This window comes from Atractosteus spatula, chromosome 2 (assembly GCF_055471065.1).
Source record: "Atractosteus spatula isolate fAtrSpa1 chromosome 2, fAtrSpa1.hap1, whole genome shotgun sequence".
Taxonomy (NCBI): Eukaryota; Metazoa; Chordata; class Actinopteri; order Semionotiformes; family Lepisosteidae; genus Atractosteus; species Atractosteus spatula.
Genome location: NC_142707.1, coordinates 9,011,652 through 9,032,280, shown reverse-complemented (window position 1 = coordinate 9,032,280; position 20,629 = coordinate 9,011,652). Strand labels below are relative to the sequence as shown.

General features: G+C 40.6%; 1 protein-coding gene across 1 annotated transcript; it reads right to left on the bottom strand.

Annotated features, from left to right (window-relative positions):
* Positions 1–3,690: 3,690 nt before the first annotated feature.
* LOC148839161 (uncharacterized) lies at positions 3,691–16,750 on the bottom strand. The gene is made up of 4 exons (XM_088909075.1): positions 16,456–16,750; positions 11,014–11,107; positions 10,058–10,170; positions 3,691–5,048 (listed from the first exon to the last, which is right to left on the bottom strand). The coding sequence occupies exons 1-4, from the start codon at positions 16,519–16,521 to the stop codon at positions 4,860–4,862; spliced, it is 462 nt and encodes a 153-aa protein (XP_088765201.1). The 5' UTR covers positions 16,522–16,750; the 3' UTR covers positions 3,691–4,859.
* Positions 16,751–20,629: the final 3,879 nt, after the last annotated feature.

Sequence of the window (20,629 nt, the reverse complement as noted above, 5' to 3'; positions counted from 1 at the left end):
TGCCGGGAATGTGCTGCCCTGGCTGTGCTCACACGCACTTGCTGAAATGCCGCGTGCATGATGCCTCCCCAACCCCCTCCAGAGGTATCCGCTGCAAAGGCGGGTCAGGGGACCCACATCTGAGCTCTAGTCCTCTGAGGATGTGTACGACGCGTTACCAACGAGAGGAGGCGCTGCAGCATGTCCGGCTTGATTGTGTGCTCGTAACTAATTGATCCAAGGCTCTCTGCCCCTGCCACTTTTTGTAAAGCTCCAGAGTCTGACCTTCAACGCCAACGCTGGGTAGCTTGTTCCAGGCACCCACACCCCTTAGTGTAAATAAATGCCTCTGGTTCTCAGTTGTTAAGATACTTACCCTTTGTTTTCACTTGCATTATGTGGATTGTGTTTCGCTTTTAATTCTGAAGACTGGAATCAGGTCCCTTTAACCATTCAAGCCTAAAAATAGTTTAATTATTTTAGCCTGTCAGAGCAGACCTTAATATGAGCCTAAGAATGTATCTGGTTGCAATCTCTGGCCTTATTCTGGAGCTGCAAAATCTGTTTTTTATAACATGGTGTACAAAATTGCACACTGTATTCTAAACAAAGTCTTACTAGAGCATTGTGGCACTGTGGCTAAGGATCTGTGCTTGTGGCTGGAAGGTTACTGGTTCAAACCTGCTCCTGCTCCAGGGGCACTGTACAATGGCTGACCCTGTGCTCTGACCCCAAGCTTCTCTCCCTGTCTGTGTGTCTCATGGAGAGTAAGCTGGGGTATGTGAAAATATTAATTCCTGTTGCAAGAAATTGTATATGGCCAATAAAGTGATCTCTTGTACAATTTTATCATAACATCCCTTGATTTAAATGTCTTTACTTTTAGTTAAATGTTAACATTCTGATGGCCTTTTTAGTGCTTCCACAGAACAACTGGAATGCAGATCTCCTTATGATGCGTGCCTTGTCACATGCTTTAAGTTTCTTTCTAGCACTGGATGATTAAGAAGGTGAACCACATGCAAATGTAGCTCAAGGAACACCCGGGGGAACTCAGGGAAGGATTCAGGTTTGGCTTTTGTTACTGTGTTAAATACACAGAGATGTAAGTCTGCTCACAGTCCAGCACACCTTTCTTTCATTACATAAGGTGGAAGGGAGGATGTGTGTACTGTAGGTGTTCAACAATAAATCAAAATCATGAATAACATTTTATTCTATTTTCCCCCAATGGTTTTGAGGTGCAATCTTTCTTATCTGATTTCTCCACCTCCACCCTCATCATCATTCTGATGAACAAAGCTGTTCGGGTATGCAAATCTACTATATGTGTGTGTCTAGAAATTACAGTGTAGAGGAATTAATTATATTATTCTCTCTCCTAGCTGTACATCAACATACACAGATATGTAAAGAATGGGTTAATTTAATGTCAGGGGCTATGTGGCATTTCTGCTGAATAAATTTAAGAACAGATGTCTGGGTAATGATGTAACCAATGTTTTTTAGCCGTTTTTTAAAAAATGCTGGTTTATTATTGTTCTCAGTGCTGTACTACTGCAGTGTACCACACGAGGTCGCTGCAGCCCAGCGAACAAACGACGACAGGCTACACAGGCCTTAATTGGTTAGAGACATTTGGAAAGGCGAGGTGGTTGTAGAATTTCGACCGCTCACCTATTACGCAGATACTCCGTAATTCTGGGTACGTGTATAACGCCATTTACAAAACGTTTGATCAAATTCTGAACGTTTGTCAAAAGCTTTTGGTTATGTGAAAGCAATTAAGCTTTTCTCGAGGGCATTTCTCGAAATGAGCAGAGGTATTAACCCTGTGTCCTGGCCAGATTCCCCTCTGCTCTTTACCAATCATGGCCTCCTAATAATCCCCATCTCTGAACTGGCTTCATCACGCTGTTCCCCCCCCCAGTGATAGCTGGTGTGTGGGGAGGGTTCAGGCGCACTATGGCTGCCGTCGCATCATCCAGGTGGGGGCTGCACACTGGTGGTGGTGGAGGGGAGTCCCCATTACCTGTAAAGCGCTTTGAGTGGAGTGTCCAGAAAAGTGCTATATAAGATTAAGAAATCTGTATTATTAAGTTGCAACCTACGTGTGCTCTCCTGTGAATTTCATATAAAACCTTGAGAACAGTAGAGACGATAGCCTCATACACATGGTAGCGCGCTGCCGCGTCTGTTTCTGTGCTGGCTCGCTCCTCTTGCCTTGGTCTAACCTCACCTCATGTGCTGCGCAACAGGAGCCGTGTTTGCTCTCCACGTGACTGCCACAACTGTTGTAAGTGACAAAGGTCATAAAGTCTGTTAGCGGCAGTCACCGTCTCCTGCCTCTCTTCGTGCGCTGCCCACTCTAAGGGAAACTAAGGTTGGGGGGGAGTCGCTGCAATATATCGTATACCTCACTGGGAACATTTATTCCATGCTGAAAAGAGTAGAAAGAAAACAACGTTTCGGCAGTGGAGCCTTCTTCAGGTGTGAGGTTTAATTAGTTTTACTCACATCCAGTGTCACGCAGGGGTCTCAGACCGTAGGCATAGGCTGACACTCGGCAGCAAGCGGGGCGCGTAGCTGGACCGCATGGAACTGAACTGCTCTGCTCGTCCTACAGGCGCTGTGAGTCAGTCATCTCGACGAGAAGGCGCTGTAAGGCGGGGATATACATGCGAGTCGGGTGAACATTAGAAAAAATAAAGCAAGTCTTGTTTAAATGAGTAACTACCGACGCCAAAAAGAACTTTCTTACTTGAGACGGGCCTCTACCTTATTTGCAATTGAGCGGCGAGAACGAGAAATCGGCTTCAGTGAACGGACTGCGCTGTTCTTCGATGCCTTAAGGTTGAAAATGATGATATTGAATCGCCGGCACTCGCCAACAGCGAGTGAACGGTTTTGCTCGGAATCGGCAACCAAGAAGACGCCGACAGCTTCTGGAATTAAGAAACAATCCCGTCGTCTTCAACAGGAGAGAAAAAAAAACATTACCCGACTGAAACATTTTCTCGTCCCAGTCACCGGCAGGCCCTTCAGAGTTCGGACAGACAGGTATAGCACTCTCAGTCTGCAGCGGTTACGAGGGAATGAAACTGCCGCAGAATCACAGCATCTGTGACCAAGTCTAGTCCTCATTTTCTCCGAATTTCAAGCTCTGTGTTTCTTCTCGGATATCACTACAGATGGCCACCTTCTTGGTGGCTCTGTGGCTAAGGATCTGCGCCTATGGCTGGAAGGTCGCCGGTTCCTGGCTAGCAGAGGAATCCTACTCCGTTGGGCCCCTCAGCAAGGCCCTTAACCCCAACTGCCCCAGGGGCGCCGTATAGATGGCTGACCTCTGACCCCAAGCTTCTCTCCCTGTCTATGTGTCTCATGGAGAGCAAGTAGGGGTATGTGAAAAGACAAAATCCTAATACAAGAAATTGTACAGGGGCAATAAAGTGATCTTATCTCTTATCATATAAGTGATCGACAACAGACAAGGTGAAAGACCAAAGACTCTTAGTGACCAGACCATACCTAGTCGCATCCACCACGGAGAGAAGTGATTGAACGACTCCTCACAGTTTAACACGAAGGTGAAAAGCTGTAGTTCACGCGACAGTGGAAGCTTAACAGAACTGCTGCTCAAATTATAATCATGCCTAAATTCTGTAGAACTGCAGTGCGTACATCATGAATAAAACTCACAATAAAAAAGGGTTTCTTCACATTCACATTTACTTGCATTTATAAAGTGGTAAATGTTTTAGGATTAAGTTACAAAATACATCCAGGATAAAAATTAATACCGTCACATAACTGGGATAAGTTACAAAGTTATACAACTTACATAATGCAAGAAAAAAATACAAATATTGAACGTGTTACACTAGTAGTCTAGTACGGCAAGCTAGTACGGAAGTTTATAAGCGCCACGAAGAAAAATAAATCATTGCTTTTAAACGCAATATTTATTGTGTGAAATAATTACTCTAGTATATTAATATACTGGTATATGTAATAATATTGCCGTATGCAAAACTATTTTCATTAGGAAAAAAAAACCCGTCCCACTCCCCTTTATGCAAATTAATTAGCCTGACGGAGCACGTATAGTGTCTTTTTCATACATGAAGGGTAATAACGTCATGGCGAAATCCTGGGTTCAATTCTTACCGTTTTCACCATTTATGTGAAAAGCAGGAAAGGCGTGGCATGACAGACATTTTCTTTTTGATCTGAAGTGCAGAAACATGTCGATAAGGTTGTTGCCTAATCCTTAAACACTGATCAGAATACTTTTATGATGAATTAACCAGACCTATACCTACTGTGGGTTTACAGTATATTTAAGTATAAAAAAACAACATGCTTTTAGCCTGTGCTTGTAAAGAATACATTTGAGTCACGTGAAAGGAGAAGAAAAGGCATTTCTGTCTAGGTTTGCGGAGGCGTGAATATAACTAGATACAGGAATGCCAGCCTCAAAATCCCCAAACAATTCCAGGACGCCAGAGAAGCGGCTACATGAGAGTAATATGGATTTATAAAGAGAGTCCTGTTGGTGGCCATGGCTTAGCAGTAGTATCTCGTCGTGATTACATCTCATTTAAACGCGCTAATGAATTTCTTTCCCCCGTGGCGCTAATAGGCTTCCGTAGATACGCAAAGACATGACTTAGGTGGAATAAAAGTGACAGTAAAGTGTCAGTATAACGTCAGTCACAAATCACGTCTGCATCTCCGATGACTCCTTTCCGTTTCAGAGAACCGAGGTTGCGAAGACATCGCAATCACATTATTTTCACAGGGATTACTCTGTTGCTAGGTCGCCCTTAACGACGACACTCAAACGCGCTTTTCTTGACACACGAAATGCCCTGTGCAGCTTAATTGGATGCTTTGGTTTTGTTTTTAATCCAGCGGAAGGTCTCCTTTTTTTCTTTTTGCACTTGGACTTTGTTTTTGTCAATAACCCAGAACCAGTTGGGCTGGGCCACGGACTCCAAGGTCTCGGAGTTCCACTTGAATTCAAACTCCTTCCCTCTCGGGGTTTTCGGCAATCCTACTTTCTGCAGCTGCAAACACAAAGCGCGGGAAACGGACGGGTGAGACACATGTGATATCAAATATTACACCTGATGTGGCCATCCGATCCCCACCCTGATGAATACTGTCCAGTCAGGCCCACTAATTGAGGAAATGACATCACTTTATGGCGTAAATTCTTGTTTTTTTTTAAATCCCTGCAGCACAGCAGAAACAAGCAAAAAAGTTGGCCGCCTCTGCGCTAGAGTCATCACTGACAGGTGAGGTCTCTAATAATTCCAGTGATGATTGGCCTAAGAACTATCTGCAGAGCATGTTTGTCCAAAGTCACACAGAGAGACTGTGTTGTAAAGCAGTGTTATAGTTAGAGCCGAGAGCTGCTCTATTACAGTGTCTCTTACAGCCGGGCCTCAGTTTGACAGGGACAAAGAGAGAAAGACGGTGCCAACCCGATCAAGCAGCGGAGCTGGGATTTGAACCTGCACACACCCAGCATCATGCCGGCTGGCTTCATCACTGCCTTAATTTTTTTTTATATATATACAGATGCAGCCATTCAAAGTGAGCGGTACAGACACGTACCTGAGGTAATTGGCTACGGTGTCGCGCATTGTGACGCACGATGACGCGCGGTACCGCGGTACGTGATTGGTTGACCGACAGGGGCACTCGTTGGTCTGTCGTAGAAAGATTTACAGTAAACGTCTTTACTGTGCCCGTTGTAGTATTGAATATTTATATGGAATTTTACCACTGAAGGGAAATCTTAGTGCCTGAGCATAAAAAGAATAGGAGCATACTGTAACACGTGTGAAGGCCATAAACAATATTAATTTTGGAACATAAACATACAGTATATGGCTGGTCTCGGTACTTTAAAGAAAACATACACGAAACATGGTTTCATTATGACCAGAATCGGTCTTGAGATATTTTCAACTTGATTTACAGTATTTGAGAGGTACTGTATGTCTTGACACCGATACTACATAAATACTGCTCACGTATATGTTTCTAGGTTTATATTATGCATTTCATACGGTCAAATTACTTTTGAGCAACTGATAAGAAGCGCGAAACGATATGCTCAGGGCGTTTTAGTTTTCGTTTCGTTTTAATGCAGTGCGGGGACTCTGCTTTAACTATATCGCCGTGGATTGATTAGAGATATCAAGTACATACAAGTCATTTTTTAAATGTTGTAGTTCGTCTTGTAAAAATGTTACGAGTACATCATCTGTCAACAATTACACAGGTTCTGTTTCCATATTGCGGATTTTGGTTACGTAATATTATTTTCTAATTTCACGTTGTGAATATATGATTTGGGCAAACAGAGCCGCAAAGAAGTACATTATGGGTTGTTGTTTTTTTTTGCAGTTTTATCTAGAACAAGCGATGCTTAAACCTTTGTCTGATTCTTGTGAAACTATCCACACGACAGTTACCTAGGAGTTGACTTCAGTGATGTCACTGATGGGATGTTTCTAAAAATCCATCCACTGTAAAACGTCTTCTCCAGTTGTCCTGCATATGTATTCGCTAATGAAGCTGTTTGTTCTGAGCCTGGTTCTCTACATTTCTGTATGAACCAGCTTAGAGGGCTAAAGACAGCTTGTGTTTAAATTGAGTGTAAGGTAATTTATGCTTCTGTGTATAATGTTTCTGTAGTGCTTTTTACACACTCTCCATGTGACCACGCCGGTGGCGCTGTGGGTTAGGTTCCTGACTCCCATGTCACATGGTCTGTGATCGAATCCCACTGGAACTATGACTTCTTTTTTTAACAAACATTTCTTTGAGGAAATGAAACGTTTCCCTTGGTCAGAGATTAAATAAAACCTCACTCGCACCAAACAAATTTATATTTCTAAATATCACAACATGATCGAATTTAAGTCTTTTTAATAACAATGAATAGTCACCTATGCGTTACAAAATAAACATTTATATTGATTTGAATCGCATTTTGATTTAAATCGTAAACGCGTGTTTAAATATATGTGTTTAAAGGCGATATATAAAAGCGCTGATTCTTATGGAATGTGTTCCGCCGGGGATTCAAAAAATTTATTTTTTTTAATTGCGTATCTAAGGAAAATTGCAGTATAACTTTGTTCATGCACAAACAGTGGCATGTTACATTATTAATTTGGGTGTCTCCTCTTGCCAGAAAGCTCTAAATTGCATTTTGAGTGCGGTTTTTGACTTTTTCTAAATTGCAACCCATAAATAAAGCTGATACAGTTTAGACTTACTGTATTTTAAACTGTATTACAGCAGCACATTGGACAATGCAACATAAATTGCAAAAATGCACTTGGAATCTGTCCAAGCCCTACTACGAAAATTATTTAAACTGCGACACTTATCATTCATCTTTAAATAAACTTTATTTTATATAGCGTTTTAAGCGAATAGGTAATTAGATTGCTCATAAACCTAATCGCTTTTTCTACATAAACACAGCGTGATTGCTCTCTGAAAATGCTTTTTCTTTATATTTAGGCTCAGATTTCAACTATAGATCGTATTATTATTATAAACTTTCTTGGAAAAATGTATTTTATGTAAACCATGTTTGCTATTAATTCATTTAGGGCTAGAATACGTTGTCGAGTTGACATTGGAAGCTTGCCACGCCCGGAATGTTACACCAACGCATTAGCATGTTAAAGCGATTTCATTGAGTAGCCTAGCTTTCTTAACTAGTAAGTACTGTACTTCCTACTTTGAAAACACCTGTGAAACCGGTTTAATTTGTCACAGCCAGCACTCCCGCAGAGAGGGGGATTGTACTCGTTAATGTCTTAGCACAAAGCAGAAACTTCTTGTATTTTCCGATGACATACAAGTGGAAAGATTACAGATTTTAATCGTCTTTTTTCTGAACCAGGGAAAATCTGATGTTTCTCTATAACAATAATAAAAAAACTTTTATACTAAAGAATGTTACTTAGTAATATTAATCATCATATTACTACCAAAAAAGTCGCCCCAACAACAAAGACATGATTTCATCATAACACCCTGCCAAGTGGCGAGATATGATTCCTTTGTTGTTTTTGCATAAAGGTTTAAACAATTAACGTGTCGGTGTCGAGATTTTTTTTTATGGTTTGGTTAATAATGTAGTTTGTAAATCCATATTTACCAAACAAACAATAGCTGTAAAGCCTGCTGTTAGCGAGGGCAAACCTGATGTTGAAAGAAGTTGTTACTCTACAAAACCTTTTTCGTTTAAACCAACAGGTGGGGTCATCTGCCTTTGGGAAATATCATCCCCCAAAGGATATTTTATTCTTAAATTCAGGTTTGGGACCTTGTTAGGACCAATATGGACTTTGTTAATTTGTTTGTCACACAAATCGTTATCTTCAAGTATTAAGTGCACAGTACAGGGTTCATGTTCTGCTGTCATGGTGGTCTGAAAATGATTTCTTTTTGTATATTATCTCTCTTCTCAGTACACCGTATAGTTCTGGCTGTATGGAAGGTTTTGTGTTATCCTGAGGTATGCCAGACAATAAACATCTCTGAAGACAATTCCTTGGTTTCATGTTTCAGCAGGTTGTTTTGAGTGTCTGAACATTGTCTCTTTGTACCTGTAGTTATTTGCAGCTGGGAAAGCTAATGATTATGATCTGGGAATGTAACTGAGATTTTTTTCTCCATAATAAGCAGCTTTGCAGCAGGTTATTTGTTTTCACTGCTTGAGAGGTATTGGAATGCTGCAAGCAAACATGCAGCTGTAAAGTTGAGCAGTTTTTAATGTCATGCTCTTAAGAAATAAAGCCTTTAGACAATTAGGAGGTACTGGTATTCACAAGGTAGAAGGTGGTGTTTTCAGAGGCCTAAAGGGAAACTGCTGCTTATTATGGAGAAAAAAATCTCAGTATACGTGAGCAGTATTTACGTAGTATCGGTGTCAAGAGATACCTCTCAAATACTGTAAATCAAGTTAAAAATATCTCAAGACCGATTCTGGTCATAATGAAACCATGTTTCGTGTATGTTTTCTTTAAAGTACCGAGACCAGCCATATACTGTATGTTTAAGTTCCAAAATTAATATCGTTTATGGCCTTCACACGCGTTGCAGTATGCTCCTATTCTTTTTATGCTCAGGCACTAAGATTTCCCTTCAGTGGTAAAATTCCATATAAATATTCAATACTTAAACGGGCACAGTTAAGACATTAAATATACATATACATACTGCATACAGTACAGTTTGCATACGGTAATATGTTTATGTTCCTAAATCAATCTCTTTTATGAGCATGTGAAAGGCATGGTGAATCGATTCTCAAAAATTACTGTACTTTGCATGATTGGAAACAAATGCGTGATTGCGAAATGCTGTGGTGTTACTTTTACAAAGACGGTCAATGAAAAAAAGAATGTGGACCAGGGCAATACTTTGAGTTTACACTTACAGCTTGTCCAAGGTCATTCATTATTAATACTATTAGTAATATCTTCGTTAAAGACTTTGATGGCGACAGCTCAAACATGAGAGGTTGAGCTTTATTAGCTCCACCTTGCGGAAATTCCGGATACTATTATTTTGCTTGCAGTATTATAGGAGAATTTACGGTAACTAGCGGTATTTACCGGTAACTCGCGGTATTTACCGGTAACTCGCGGTAGACTGCGTACAGCGTACCGGAAAATAATGCGGTATGGCCCGCGCATTTTGAATGGCTGCATCTGTAGCAAGGTTCGATGCAGTTAAGGAGCCATAAAGCGGTTCTGCCTCTTGCCCAAGATCTGTTTCATTTTCATCCCTGGGGCGGAATGCTGTGGGAAAGCACAGAAACATCCTGAAGACCTACAGGCAACCGCTTTATTTATTCTGAGATGTCTTGCAGCTGGATCTGGATACCGTATTTGGAGATCAATCAATACAGGCCTCCAGGCGCACAACAGAGCTGTGCCAAGACCCACCATGTGATCGAATTCTTCAGACCTACATGTTTTTTTACTCATCTGCAGTACAGTTTGCATTTAAGTGTGAATAAACAATCCTCTCCTACCTTCAGCTTGCTGTCCTTGACGAAGGGGTAATAGTAGTCAGTGTTCTTCTGAAAGCAGAAAGCCACATGGGTGTTGTTATCCGATCCTTTTATGTGGTGCACCTTCACTATCCCTGTGGGGGAAGAAACATGTGCATGTGGTCTGGTGTTTTAACAGTTGTTTGGCATTGTTTGGCATCCGAGGAGGAAAGCATTCCATTCACAAAGGATGATACAGCATTTTTTGGGAGTGTTTACACAGCTGTCCTAGGTCCTGGAGGCAGTATCCTTGTTCTTTGTATTGCTCAGTATTCCCTGACTACAGCAGCTGTAATTACAGTAATATTCATTTTATAATCTGCCTGAAGAAGCAAATGTGCTGTCTATTCCCATGTATTCCCTGCACCTACATAGCACTATTCTGGACGCTACACTAAAAGCACTTTACAGGTAATGGGGACTCCCCTCCACCGCCACCAGTGTGCAGCCCCCACCTGGATGATTCGACGGCAGTCATAGTGCACCAGTACTCTCACCACACACCAGATATCAGTGGGGAGGAGAACAGAGTGATGAAGCCAATTCATAGATGGGCATTATTAGGAGGCTATGATTGGTAAGGGCCAGGGGGTAAATTTTGCCAGGACAGGCAGGATAACTCCCCTGCTCTTTTTGAGAAACGCCTTGGGATGTTTAATGACTGCGGAGAGTCAGGACCTCATTTTTTTAGATTCATCCAAAGGACACAGCCTTTTTAACAGTATAGCTCCCACTGATCTCACTAACACCTCTTCCAGCAGCAACCTAAGCTTTCCCAAGACGTCTGCCATCCAGGTACTGACCAGGCTCACACTTGCTGGGCTTCTGTGTGTTGCCAGCTGTGAGTTGCAGAGTGAGATAACAGGTTCACCCTGATACATCACCCTGCAAATCAGTTTCAGTTCAGAATCACTGCACTGTCCTTCACTGTATCTTACCTTCAATTCTCTGGGTGTGTTTCACACAGATTGTTGGTTTGGGGGTCATTTCGATCACAAGTGTTCTGCCATCAGAGGTCTGGAGGCTGTTGGGCTGGGAAAAAATAAAACACAGCACAAGTCTTTACAAGTGGCATGTTACAACTGGAGCAATGGCAAGAACAGACAATGACCAAGAATTTTTACTTAAGCCATCTTTGCAAAGCTTTTTAATTTACAAACCTTCGTAAAGCTCCAGTTTATCAAACATAGAATGACTAAGAGCAATCGTGTTTCACAGACATGGTTTTAAAAAAGTAATGTCATTTTCTTTGAGTTAACTCTATAAAATGTAAAACATAATACTGCAATTAAAATAATAAAGATTGCTCAAGCCAGGTTAATGTTTCAGTCAACGCCTGGAGTCAGCTTTTAGCACACATTTTTCTGAGAGCCTGCAGTGAAGGTGTTATCAAGATAACCTCCATTATACTGCAGCTGAGGAAATGAGTGACTTTTGTGCTATGTCAAATCAGCAAACATTAGTTAAAATGTCTGTGACAAAACCAAGCAAACACATGCTTGAGCTCAACACATCTTTTTCAGAAACTGTAAGACAGAACAATAGACAAGGAAATGCAAAAGATGAGCTGCCGATTAATATTGAAAAATGCAGCTTGTTTCACCCACAAAGCAATTATTATAATTGACTGAAATACCTGGGTTTGAAAATGATATTTATGAAAAAGCGTTTATGCTGACAATTTTCCACCTCTAGATAATGTGGGATGTTCTTCCATCAAGGGGTGTTATGTTTAGAATTGTATTATGCAATAATAAAATCTAACATAGAATATTGTGTACAATGTTGGTAACTATATTAAAAAACATATACTCTTTTTCAGGAATTAGTTCATAGAGGACGATCCATTCTAAGTCTCAAAAGAATGTCTTGTTCTGACAAGCTAAATTAATTGTTAAAAAGCTTAATCTGATCTCCCACAGGGACGATTAAGAAGAAACCTGATTCAAGTATTGCAAAATCCTCAAGGGCAATGAAAAATAATTTCTTCATAATAAACGGCAAACCAAGAACAAAAGGACACAAGTGGAACCTTAAGGTTTTTTACGTAGTTTTAGGAGTCTCCGAGCTCCATGATTGTTACAGTACATTAAAAAAAATCCTGTCCATGAGTCTTGAAACCACAGCCAAATCCATTTAAGGGCAATAAAATTATGGCATTTTAAACATTTAAAAGAACAAAATGCCTTTGACTTTATAATGGTTTTTTTTTGGTACCCTATTGAACTGAACACACTGCGTGTGTGAGGAATGTTTGTGGAAATTAAACCTCTGGGTTCAGCTTCACAGTTCCTTTGCGCACACAGATGTTTTACAGATCCAGCCATTCAGAGGGATACTAATTAGTTCACAGTTCGGGATCTGCATGGTAGATGCACTATTTTAGACATAGTGAGTTGTGTGATTGCACTACTTTGTAAAACTGCTAGGTGGAGCAGGAAAAGCTTAACGTGGCATGTGGAGCATTTGGGCTGTTGCCTGGTTTCGAATCCCAGTCAATGCTGAGGGACGATTTTTTTAAAGATATTTTTAAATGTAAGTTGTATACTGTTTAGACTTTTATTAATTTTAAATTGTGTATTACAGCATGTTAAATATTAAGCTAATTATAAAGTAAGTATATTTTTTAAAAGCAAGATTGCTCAGTTTGATATGTAAAAAATAATTTAATATTATACTGTAGCTTGTGTACGTGATGTGCCTCTTTCAGGTTTACATCCACATAGAGAAAATTCCAAAGTAAATTTTGGTAGCTGAAAATAAAAACAGTAGTATAGCGTAACACACACCTAATGTATACACAGTAGATGGTAGTGGTAGCTAAATCTAAAAAAAGTACACAACAGTATTCTACCTTCTTCATAAATATTTTATGCATCAAAGTCTTTAACTTGGTGACAGTGGGTTATAGTTTTAATGTGCTTGTCCTAACATTATAAAGTTTATATACTGTACTTCATAAAAAATTATAATGTTTTATCCTTTTTTAATTTAATTTTTAATGGAGTTTATTTAACTAAAGTTCGGGTTTTTGGGGCGTTGTCATTCCTCGTGAAACACCTTTATTACCTTTGTCTGTCTGGGGGGGTTGTTTTGATTATACTATGAATGAGTCCCTGAGGCATATCGTCCCAAGTTTCGGAATAATAAAAAATAAACCTTTGATGGGTTTGCACGAGAGAAAAAGGTACCTTTTCAGAAGTCATGCTCTGTGCAAAGTAGGTGAATTTGACGAACAGCTCATGTTGCTTCAGGAATTTATAATCTGTATGACTGTACTGTAGCTCTCATGTGATTGAGCAGAAAGTCACCTTGCTCTCACAAGCAGTTTATTTCATTGAATTGTTTGGACACGTACAGAAATACCCGATCTAAATTTAAGGTCTGCTTCTTTCACAGTTTTGTTATGTGAAATGTTTTTGCACTTAAACTCCGAGATCCTAAGATCATAGCGTCTTATTAATTTAAAATGTGCTGAACTCTGCCACATGGCACCCCTTTGAATTTTTAACACCTTTATCACCTTTGTCTTTCTGGGGGAGTTGGGGGGTCCCCAGTACCCCACTATGAGAACACGAATGTGAATTGAACATTTAAATGCTGCGATATATAACATTAATACCCTGATACAACCAGCTAAATACATATATCCACTGTAGATAAATAAATTAATATTGTTAACTGCGCTCAGAAATGTATTGGTAACAAATTCTTCAAAAATTAAGAAGTTTCATATTTAAAAAAAAAACGTCATGATTGTTACACAAGGAAGTGAAATGTGACAATTTCTTAGAGATGATCAGGAGAGAAAAAAGTGTATTTTTTATTTATTTGTGGCTGCTTCAAGTGCACCCTTTCCAATGGCTGGACAGTTAACCCTTCCAGATTGCTCTGTGAGTCTGTCCTTGACATCTCACACTCCTCCGTACGCTTAAGTGATCGTGAATGTCATGTAAATATCCTGTGATATATAAAATTATTAAAAACGTCAATGTAAACGTCATATTTACAATTGGTTTAATAAAAATAAAAATAGATGTAAAGTTCACCTAAGCCTTCTCAGTTAAGAACTGAGAGATCAAGTCGGTAGCTGCGTTAGCATGCATAGGCTGCAAAGGAACAACTAAAGGTTTATTCCATGCTGAAAAGGGAAGACAAGAAACGCAATGTTTCAGGTGTGAAGAATAGTCCCAATTCAATTGCAGCTGAAACCTATATATTTATATTCCTAAATTAATATTGCTTATGAGGATATGATGTTCAGAGACATTGTGCTCCTGTTATTTTTATGCTCAGCTACCGAAATTTCCTTTTCGTTGTAAAATTCCATATTAATATTCCATATCTAGCGATTTAAACATGCACAGTAGAGAGATTAAATGCAGCAATCGGTTCACGGAGAACTAATGCACCACAAGTGCTACCCATCGACTATCTTTGGCCAGCGAACCACGTACTGCGGTCGCCTATAGCTCAAATTCGCGGGTCAGGGTTTTACCGCTTATGAATGGCTACATAAACTGCTGCAGGCAGGAAACATCTGTCTGTGGCTCTTGACACTACCAGGAGCAACTGCATTAAAACCACAACAATAGCCACAGCCTTTGTTCGACAGAAAGGCCCACATGCAGTTTTTCCAGCACGGGGCTGTGCCCTTTTGAAGGGACACAATAAATGCCTCACAATACAGCTCCCACTGGGCCCTGTGGGCTCATGTCTTCTTGCATGGAAAGGTCACGATTCAGACTCTGTTGGTTGCGATCTCCCAGCACCCAGGACAGAACGGGGTCCACCTCTGTTCCCCTGTAAAGTTGAGAGCTCTAAGGATCAAGACAATGGTAAGAGGGTGGACACATGATTCTGATCATAATTCTGATCACAAGCATGTTGATGAAACTTGCAGATTGCAAACTCTATTGCAGATGTTTCCATCTCATTTGGGAATAAGTTTTACTCTTCCCTGTTTAGATCCTTTGAGCTCTCATCACCACCACCCTAATGCTACATGGACATCATTAGCTAGGAGGAAATGTTTGAATCTCTCAATGCAAAAAGGAAACGGCTCCACATTCTCATCAAAAGACTCAAGTGATCTATTCTCTTGATTTAGTTGTCCAGGCCCCAAGAGCTGTGATCTTGGGGATCCTGCTAAGATCTCAGAAAGCCCCGATGGGCTATTAGTTTGTTCTTAAATGGACAAAAAAGAAAACTTTTTAAAACATCCTGCATACTCCCCATGCCGATACAGAACAGGTACATTTGTACTTTTGATAAATTATCAAACAATTTGACTTTGCTTTGTACATGATCTTATGGGATCAGAAATCCAAAATAGTTGCTTTTGTTTTGTCTTTTCAAGACAGGTTGCTGGGAGTATAGTTCATACCCCCAACAGGGCATACCATTATTTCAGCTTCACATGGTAAAAAAGGCAAGACTTTTAATCAATAAAAACTGGATGAAATTGTCATTTGTTTTTAGCAGTTAACTGTGTTACAAAGAAAATCTGCAAAATTAATTAGCAATTCTTCTTTTTTACTGGTAAGGAGCAAGAAAAAATGACAGCATGTGCCTCATCTAATAGATATGAATGTATTATTATTATTATTATTATTATTATAAGTCACCATAATGCCTATTTGCAAATAAATCAGAACCACATAATTAAGTCTAGTTTATGATCTCATTTTGAGTAAGTTTAACTTTAAGATTTTAATGCTTTTAAATATCTTTTGCGGAAGAGGCCACTGCTATATTTATAGACATGACCCGAGTTTGAAAACTAAAAAATGTCACACAAAACAGATTTTTAAAGGATAAAAAAATGTGAAGGCACACCTTTTTTCTCGCCACTATAGGTGCCTGATGAAAACGAAAAGGTAATTAACACCATTTGTTCCATTGCACGTTAATACTACTTGCTAGGTTGACCAAAAGCATCTTCAGCAAATCTTCAATGTCAAAAACACAGAGCTGAATAAACCATTTTTACCCCCACAGTACTAATAGTGAACATCCGTTGGAGAAATGAGATTAAATACTTTTTTCTTCCATTGCATACCACGGGTGCGATTCAAAAAAATGCGCTGCGTGCATTAGTGTGCACTAAAACGAAAATCGGTCAAAATGGATAAGAAAATTAAACGTCTGTGATTTGTATGAGTAGTTAGAACAAGCAAATCGAGAAGGGCAAATGCCTCAAACCGGCTTGGTTGCAAAAGATCGCAACACTCTGAAACAGGTAAAAAGAGGAAACACTTCGGCTATCACCTGGAACAATAATGCCCTTACAACAATAACGATATCAGTTATTTTCTGCAAGACACTCGGCACAGATAGCGCTCCCCGCGTTAGCATGTGGTGCAGGAGTGATTCCCTACCTCTCTGCTAGCTCGTCTTTTCAGCTTGCTCCTGCTGAATGTGGTCTGGGTGGGAGTCTGGGCCATACTTCGTACGGAGGCAGCAGAGAAAGCAGTCAGAAGTGGACTGGAACGCGTAGGTGCCGGAGTAGTATTTCTATACCGAGTCCGAGGGGCGAATTCCTGGAAGAGCCACGTGACTTGTTGGCTTGGGTCGGGGGTGGAAGCGTCGGTAAAATATCCCTTTTTGCATCAGTCTCCTCAGGGCTCTTCAGCGCCAGGCGGCGTTTTCACAAACAGGGATCCTGAAGTGTGTGCTCTCGTTCCACGAGATTAGTTTTCTTGCGTGTAAACTGGTTTTCACCGTTGGTTTCTATAATACCCCCCCCCACTTTGGAAAACACGTGTTTTGTAACTAATATTTGTATTGTAACGCAACGGGGGCTCAGGCGGGCGCCCTTGCCGCATTAGGTCGGCCCCCCACCGTCGGGGGCTCGAACCCGGGACTCCCGCGTCACTCAGCAGGGACCCAGCCTGGTGAGCTAAAGAGAGATCACCTGCTCTGGAACGCTGGCTCTTACACACCACTGACGGCCGTATGCGTTACACTCTCCCCCGCTTAACTTGCCGTCCTCGGCGAAGGGCTATCCCATCCCACTTCTCACACCAATGTAACGCTTCGGGGTTCAGGCGGGCGCCCTTGTCGCATAAGGTCAGCCCCGCACCGTCGGGGGCTCAAACCCAGGACTCTGGCGTCACTCAACAGGGACCCAGCCCGGTGAGCCAAAGAGAGATCTCTCTTTGGCTCACCGGGCTGGGTCCCTGTTGAGTGACGTGGGAGTCCTGGGTTTGAGCCCCTGACGGTGGGGGGCCGACCTAATGTGGCAAGGGTGCCCGCCTGAGCCCCTGTTGCGTTACAGTATATTTAATGTACCTCTGTTGACTTAGATTCACGAACTTCAGAAGATTAAACATTTAGACCAGTGTGTACAGTGTGTCTTTGAACTCCTCTTTCTTATTCATAAAATAACAAATGTTTTTCTTGTTTTTACCCACCCTATACTCTCTAGTTTGGGATGTAATGAAATGCACGTTGACAAGCGAGTTCGTCCTCAGTTTTTGTTTCCCAACTTGGGAAAGGATGTCACTGTGGAGCGGTCTGCTACCACGAATGTACCCCACTGAAGGTGATTGGGGCTGGCGTGACCAGCTGAGTCCAGAGCACCCGGAGAGCCCCGAGCCGGACCTCGTGGAAGAGTTAAAACAGCTAATGGAATCACTGTAAGAATAACAAAAACTCGGTCCACTTAAAAATAGTATCTTCAGAGCCAAGATGCAGCTCTGCCCAGAAGGAGAGGAGGCCTGAGCTCCACTTGAGAAACGCTGACTCTATCACACTTTTACAATGACATGTGGTCAGGATGTCCTGAAATGTATCTAGTCAAGGAAATAGCGCAACGCTCTAGGGGTGTGTGTGTGTGTGACTAAACTTCTCTGCAGTAATTGGTAGTCGGTAGAAATCATAAAAAATAAACAGGAGATTATCAGTAACCATTTACTATGCGCACGAGTGCAAATAAATATTTACCAGTGAGAAAAGAAGGAGAAAAGAAACTAGAGAAAAGCTGCCAAATTGAAGAATTACAGGGAACTCAGACCCGATTTAAGAAAAACAGGATTGAGGGGACACAAGCTGTGGTACAGCACACAGAGTTACACTTTTGACTTCCAATCACGGGTAAAAAGATTTGAATTTCATTAGTTGTTCATTTCAAAATCTGATGTTTAGTCCAAGCTTTCCGCCTGAGAAAAACATTTATCTCCATTTAAAAATGGTAAAAAACAAACACTCATCTGGAATCACATCTGTTACGATTGCATAAGAATCAAGATTAGATATGCGGATAGATTAAAACAAGGCCCTGTTTCTAATAAGAAAAAAAACATTACATTGCAGCTATAGATTAAATACAAAACCATTAATAAAGTAACTCAAAAACAAAGACCCTTAGGAATTTTTGATTGGTGAAACAATCTGAATCTTGAGGTTTCAACTCTGTTGATTTCATAGGGTAAAAGTAATCCTTTTCTGTGAATCACTGTTAAAGTTCATATTTCAAAACAGCCTAAATGTCCTCGTCAGCACAAATATTTTTGAGTCTGGGCACTTGGTGATTAGGATGACTCTACTTAAGAGCTGGCATGTAACAGCAGTGAGGATATTAAAATACGCAGATAAAGCTTTTCCAACATTCCAAAAAGTTCACTAACAAACATCCAACAGAAGAAAAAAAAAGTTAATGGTCTGTAATGGGAAGAATATGTTTAAATTCCAACAAGGCCAATGCCATATCAAATGACAAAGATAACATCAGTGTGTCTTTGCCATGTTAACATAGTCCAATAATGCTCATTATAAGAAGTAATGAGCACAAAGTGCTTTTCAAAATATCTTGTTTCCAAATTAGAAACATCTGAGGCCATATGAGACCCTGAGGCAGTAGTTCTGATACGTCAGTAATATGGATCATTAAACTGTTTTAAATTCCAGGAGAGAAGTAATAATATGCCTAGCTGGTAGTGCAGTACAGTGTATAATGATGCAGCATTGAAGGAAACCAATGACCTTTGTTCTACTACACAGTCTAAGTCATTCAGCAAACTGAGAAACTGTGATGGGAGTTAATCCGGGTGACCAAATGGCTTAAAAAATTTCCAACTTCCAAGTTAAATCCCATTAAACCAAGATTGAGATAACATGCCACTTTTCAAACAAAAAAACAGAAGACTCTGTGGTTGTTCAGGAGATGAGTTTCAACCTTCTGACCTTCAAAGTTGTTCAGCGTTTATCACAGGAGACATATGTAAATGTTCTATTTCAACTCAACTCCAGTTGCAAAACCTCAAGATGAGCCCTGAAAGTATGGTCTTCTCCAGGGTGTTATAGCCTGAGTGGTGCTGTGATCAGACAAGACACTACTCATCAGATGTGGCTGCCATCTTTGAACACTAAGGAGTACTGCAAGAATTCAGATGGCAGGAACATGCGTTCTTGGGTATCAAAACATTAGTCAGTGAACCAAAGTCAGAGAATCTGGAAAATTCCAGATCGTGTGCCTTTTTATCTACCCTGAGAAACACAACTTTACTTGTATATACTGTAAGCTGGTGAAAACTTACATTCTGTAGTTCTCTCCTGCAATTGTTCCAACATTTTGTAAAATTTTAGGTTTGGAGGCAAATATACTGGCTAGTAATCATATGAAGCCTGCAGGGAGCGACTCAGTTGAGCTGTCTCTTAAAAAGCTGCAGTAAGTAAAAGCAGAACATGTTCCATATTCCTTTTGGCATTGCAAGCAGTGTACCCGAGGGAACCACAATTCAAGAATATTTGAAGGACTGGTGCTGCAGTACAGTGTACAATGATTCAACATTGCTCTGTTACAGGGTCTGCGTAATTCAGCAGAATGGAAAAACTGTGGTGTTAATGAGGGTACCAGACGCCTTCATAAATTGCTCATGAAAAGATGTCAACATTCTAAATCATGTCCAGTTAAGCCAAGACTTATACTATTTTTGAGAGTGGGGATTTTTCCTGAGACCTCTGAATAAGGTATTGTTTCAAGTTTAGGTTTTTGCTCATTTACTTGTGGGGTTTGATTACTTAGATTCTGATTATTTAGAAAAGGAGAAAAAATAACAGAATATTTGCTCAAGAAGCACCAGCAATGCAAACAATAAAAACAATGAGAAGTGTGGATCAAAGGGTGGTGTGGTGGCTCTGTGGCTAAGGATCTGCGCCTGTTGCTGGAAGGTTGCTGGTTCGTATCCTATGGCCGGCAGAGGAATCCTACTCCGTTGGGTCCCAACTGCTCCAGGGGTGCTGTATAAATGGCTGACCCTGCACTCTGACCCCAAGCTTCTCTCTCCCTGTCTGTGTGTCTTATGGAGAGCAAGTTGGGATATGGGAAAAGACAAATTCCTAATGCAAGAAATTGTATATGGCCAATAAAGTGATTTAAAACTTCACCAGCAGCTGTATGGACTCTACATGTGATGAAGAAGGAAATTAAAGACAATACTACAAAAGGAGTCATTGTATTACATACACCTATGCAGCACTCTTATAAGAAATATTCACCGATCAATGAAAAACAACAACAATTAGTGCACTGCTGAATATTAGTGAACAGAT

What these genes read in the sequence shown, in the direction of transcription:
- LOC148839161 (XM_088909075.1), bottom strand. Translation starts at nt 16,521, where the DNA reads ATGGCCCAGACTCCCACCCAGACCACATTCAGCAGGAGCAAGCTGAAA. An exon ending in AAAGACGAGCTAGCAGAGAG is followed by an intron (nt 11,108 to 16,455) that starts GTAGGGAATCAC and finishes ATTTTTTCCCAG; the next exon opens with CCCAACAGCCTCCAGACCTC. An exon ending in TCAAGGACAGCAAGCTGAAG is followed by an intron (nt 5,049 to 10,057) that starts GTAGGAGAGGAT and finishes TTGTGTTTGCAG; the next exon opens with CTGCAGAAAGTAGGATTGCC.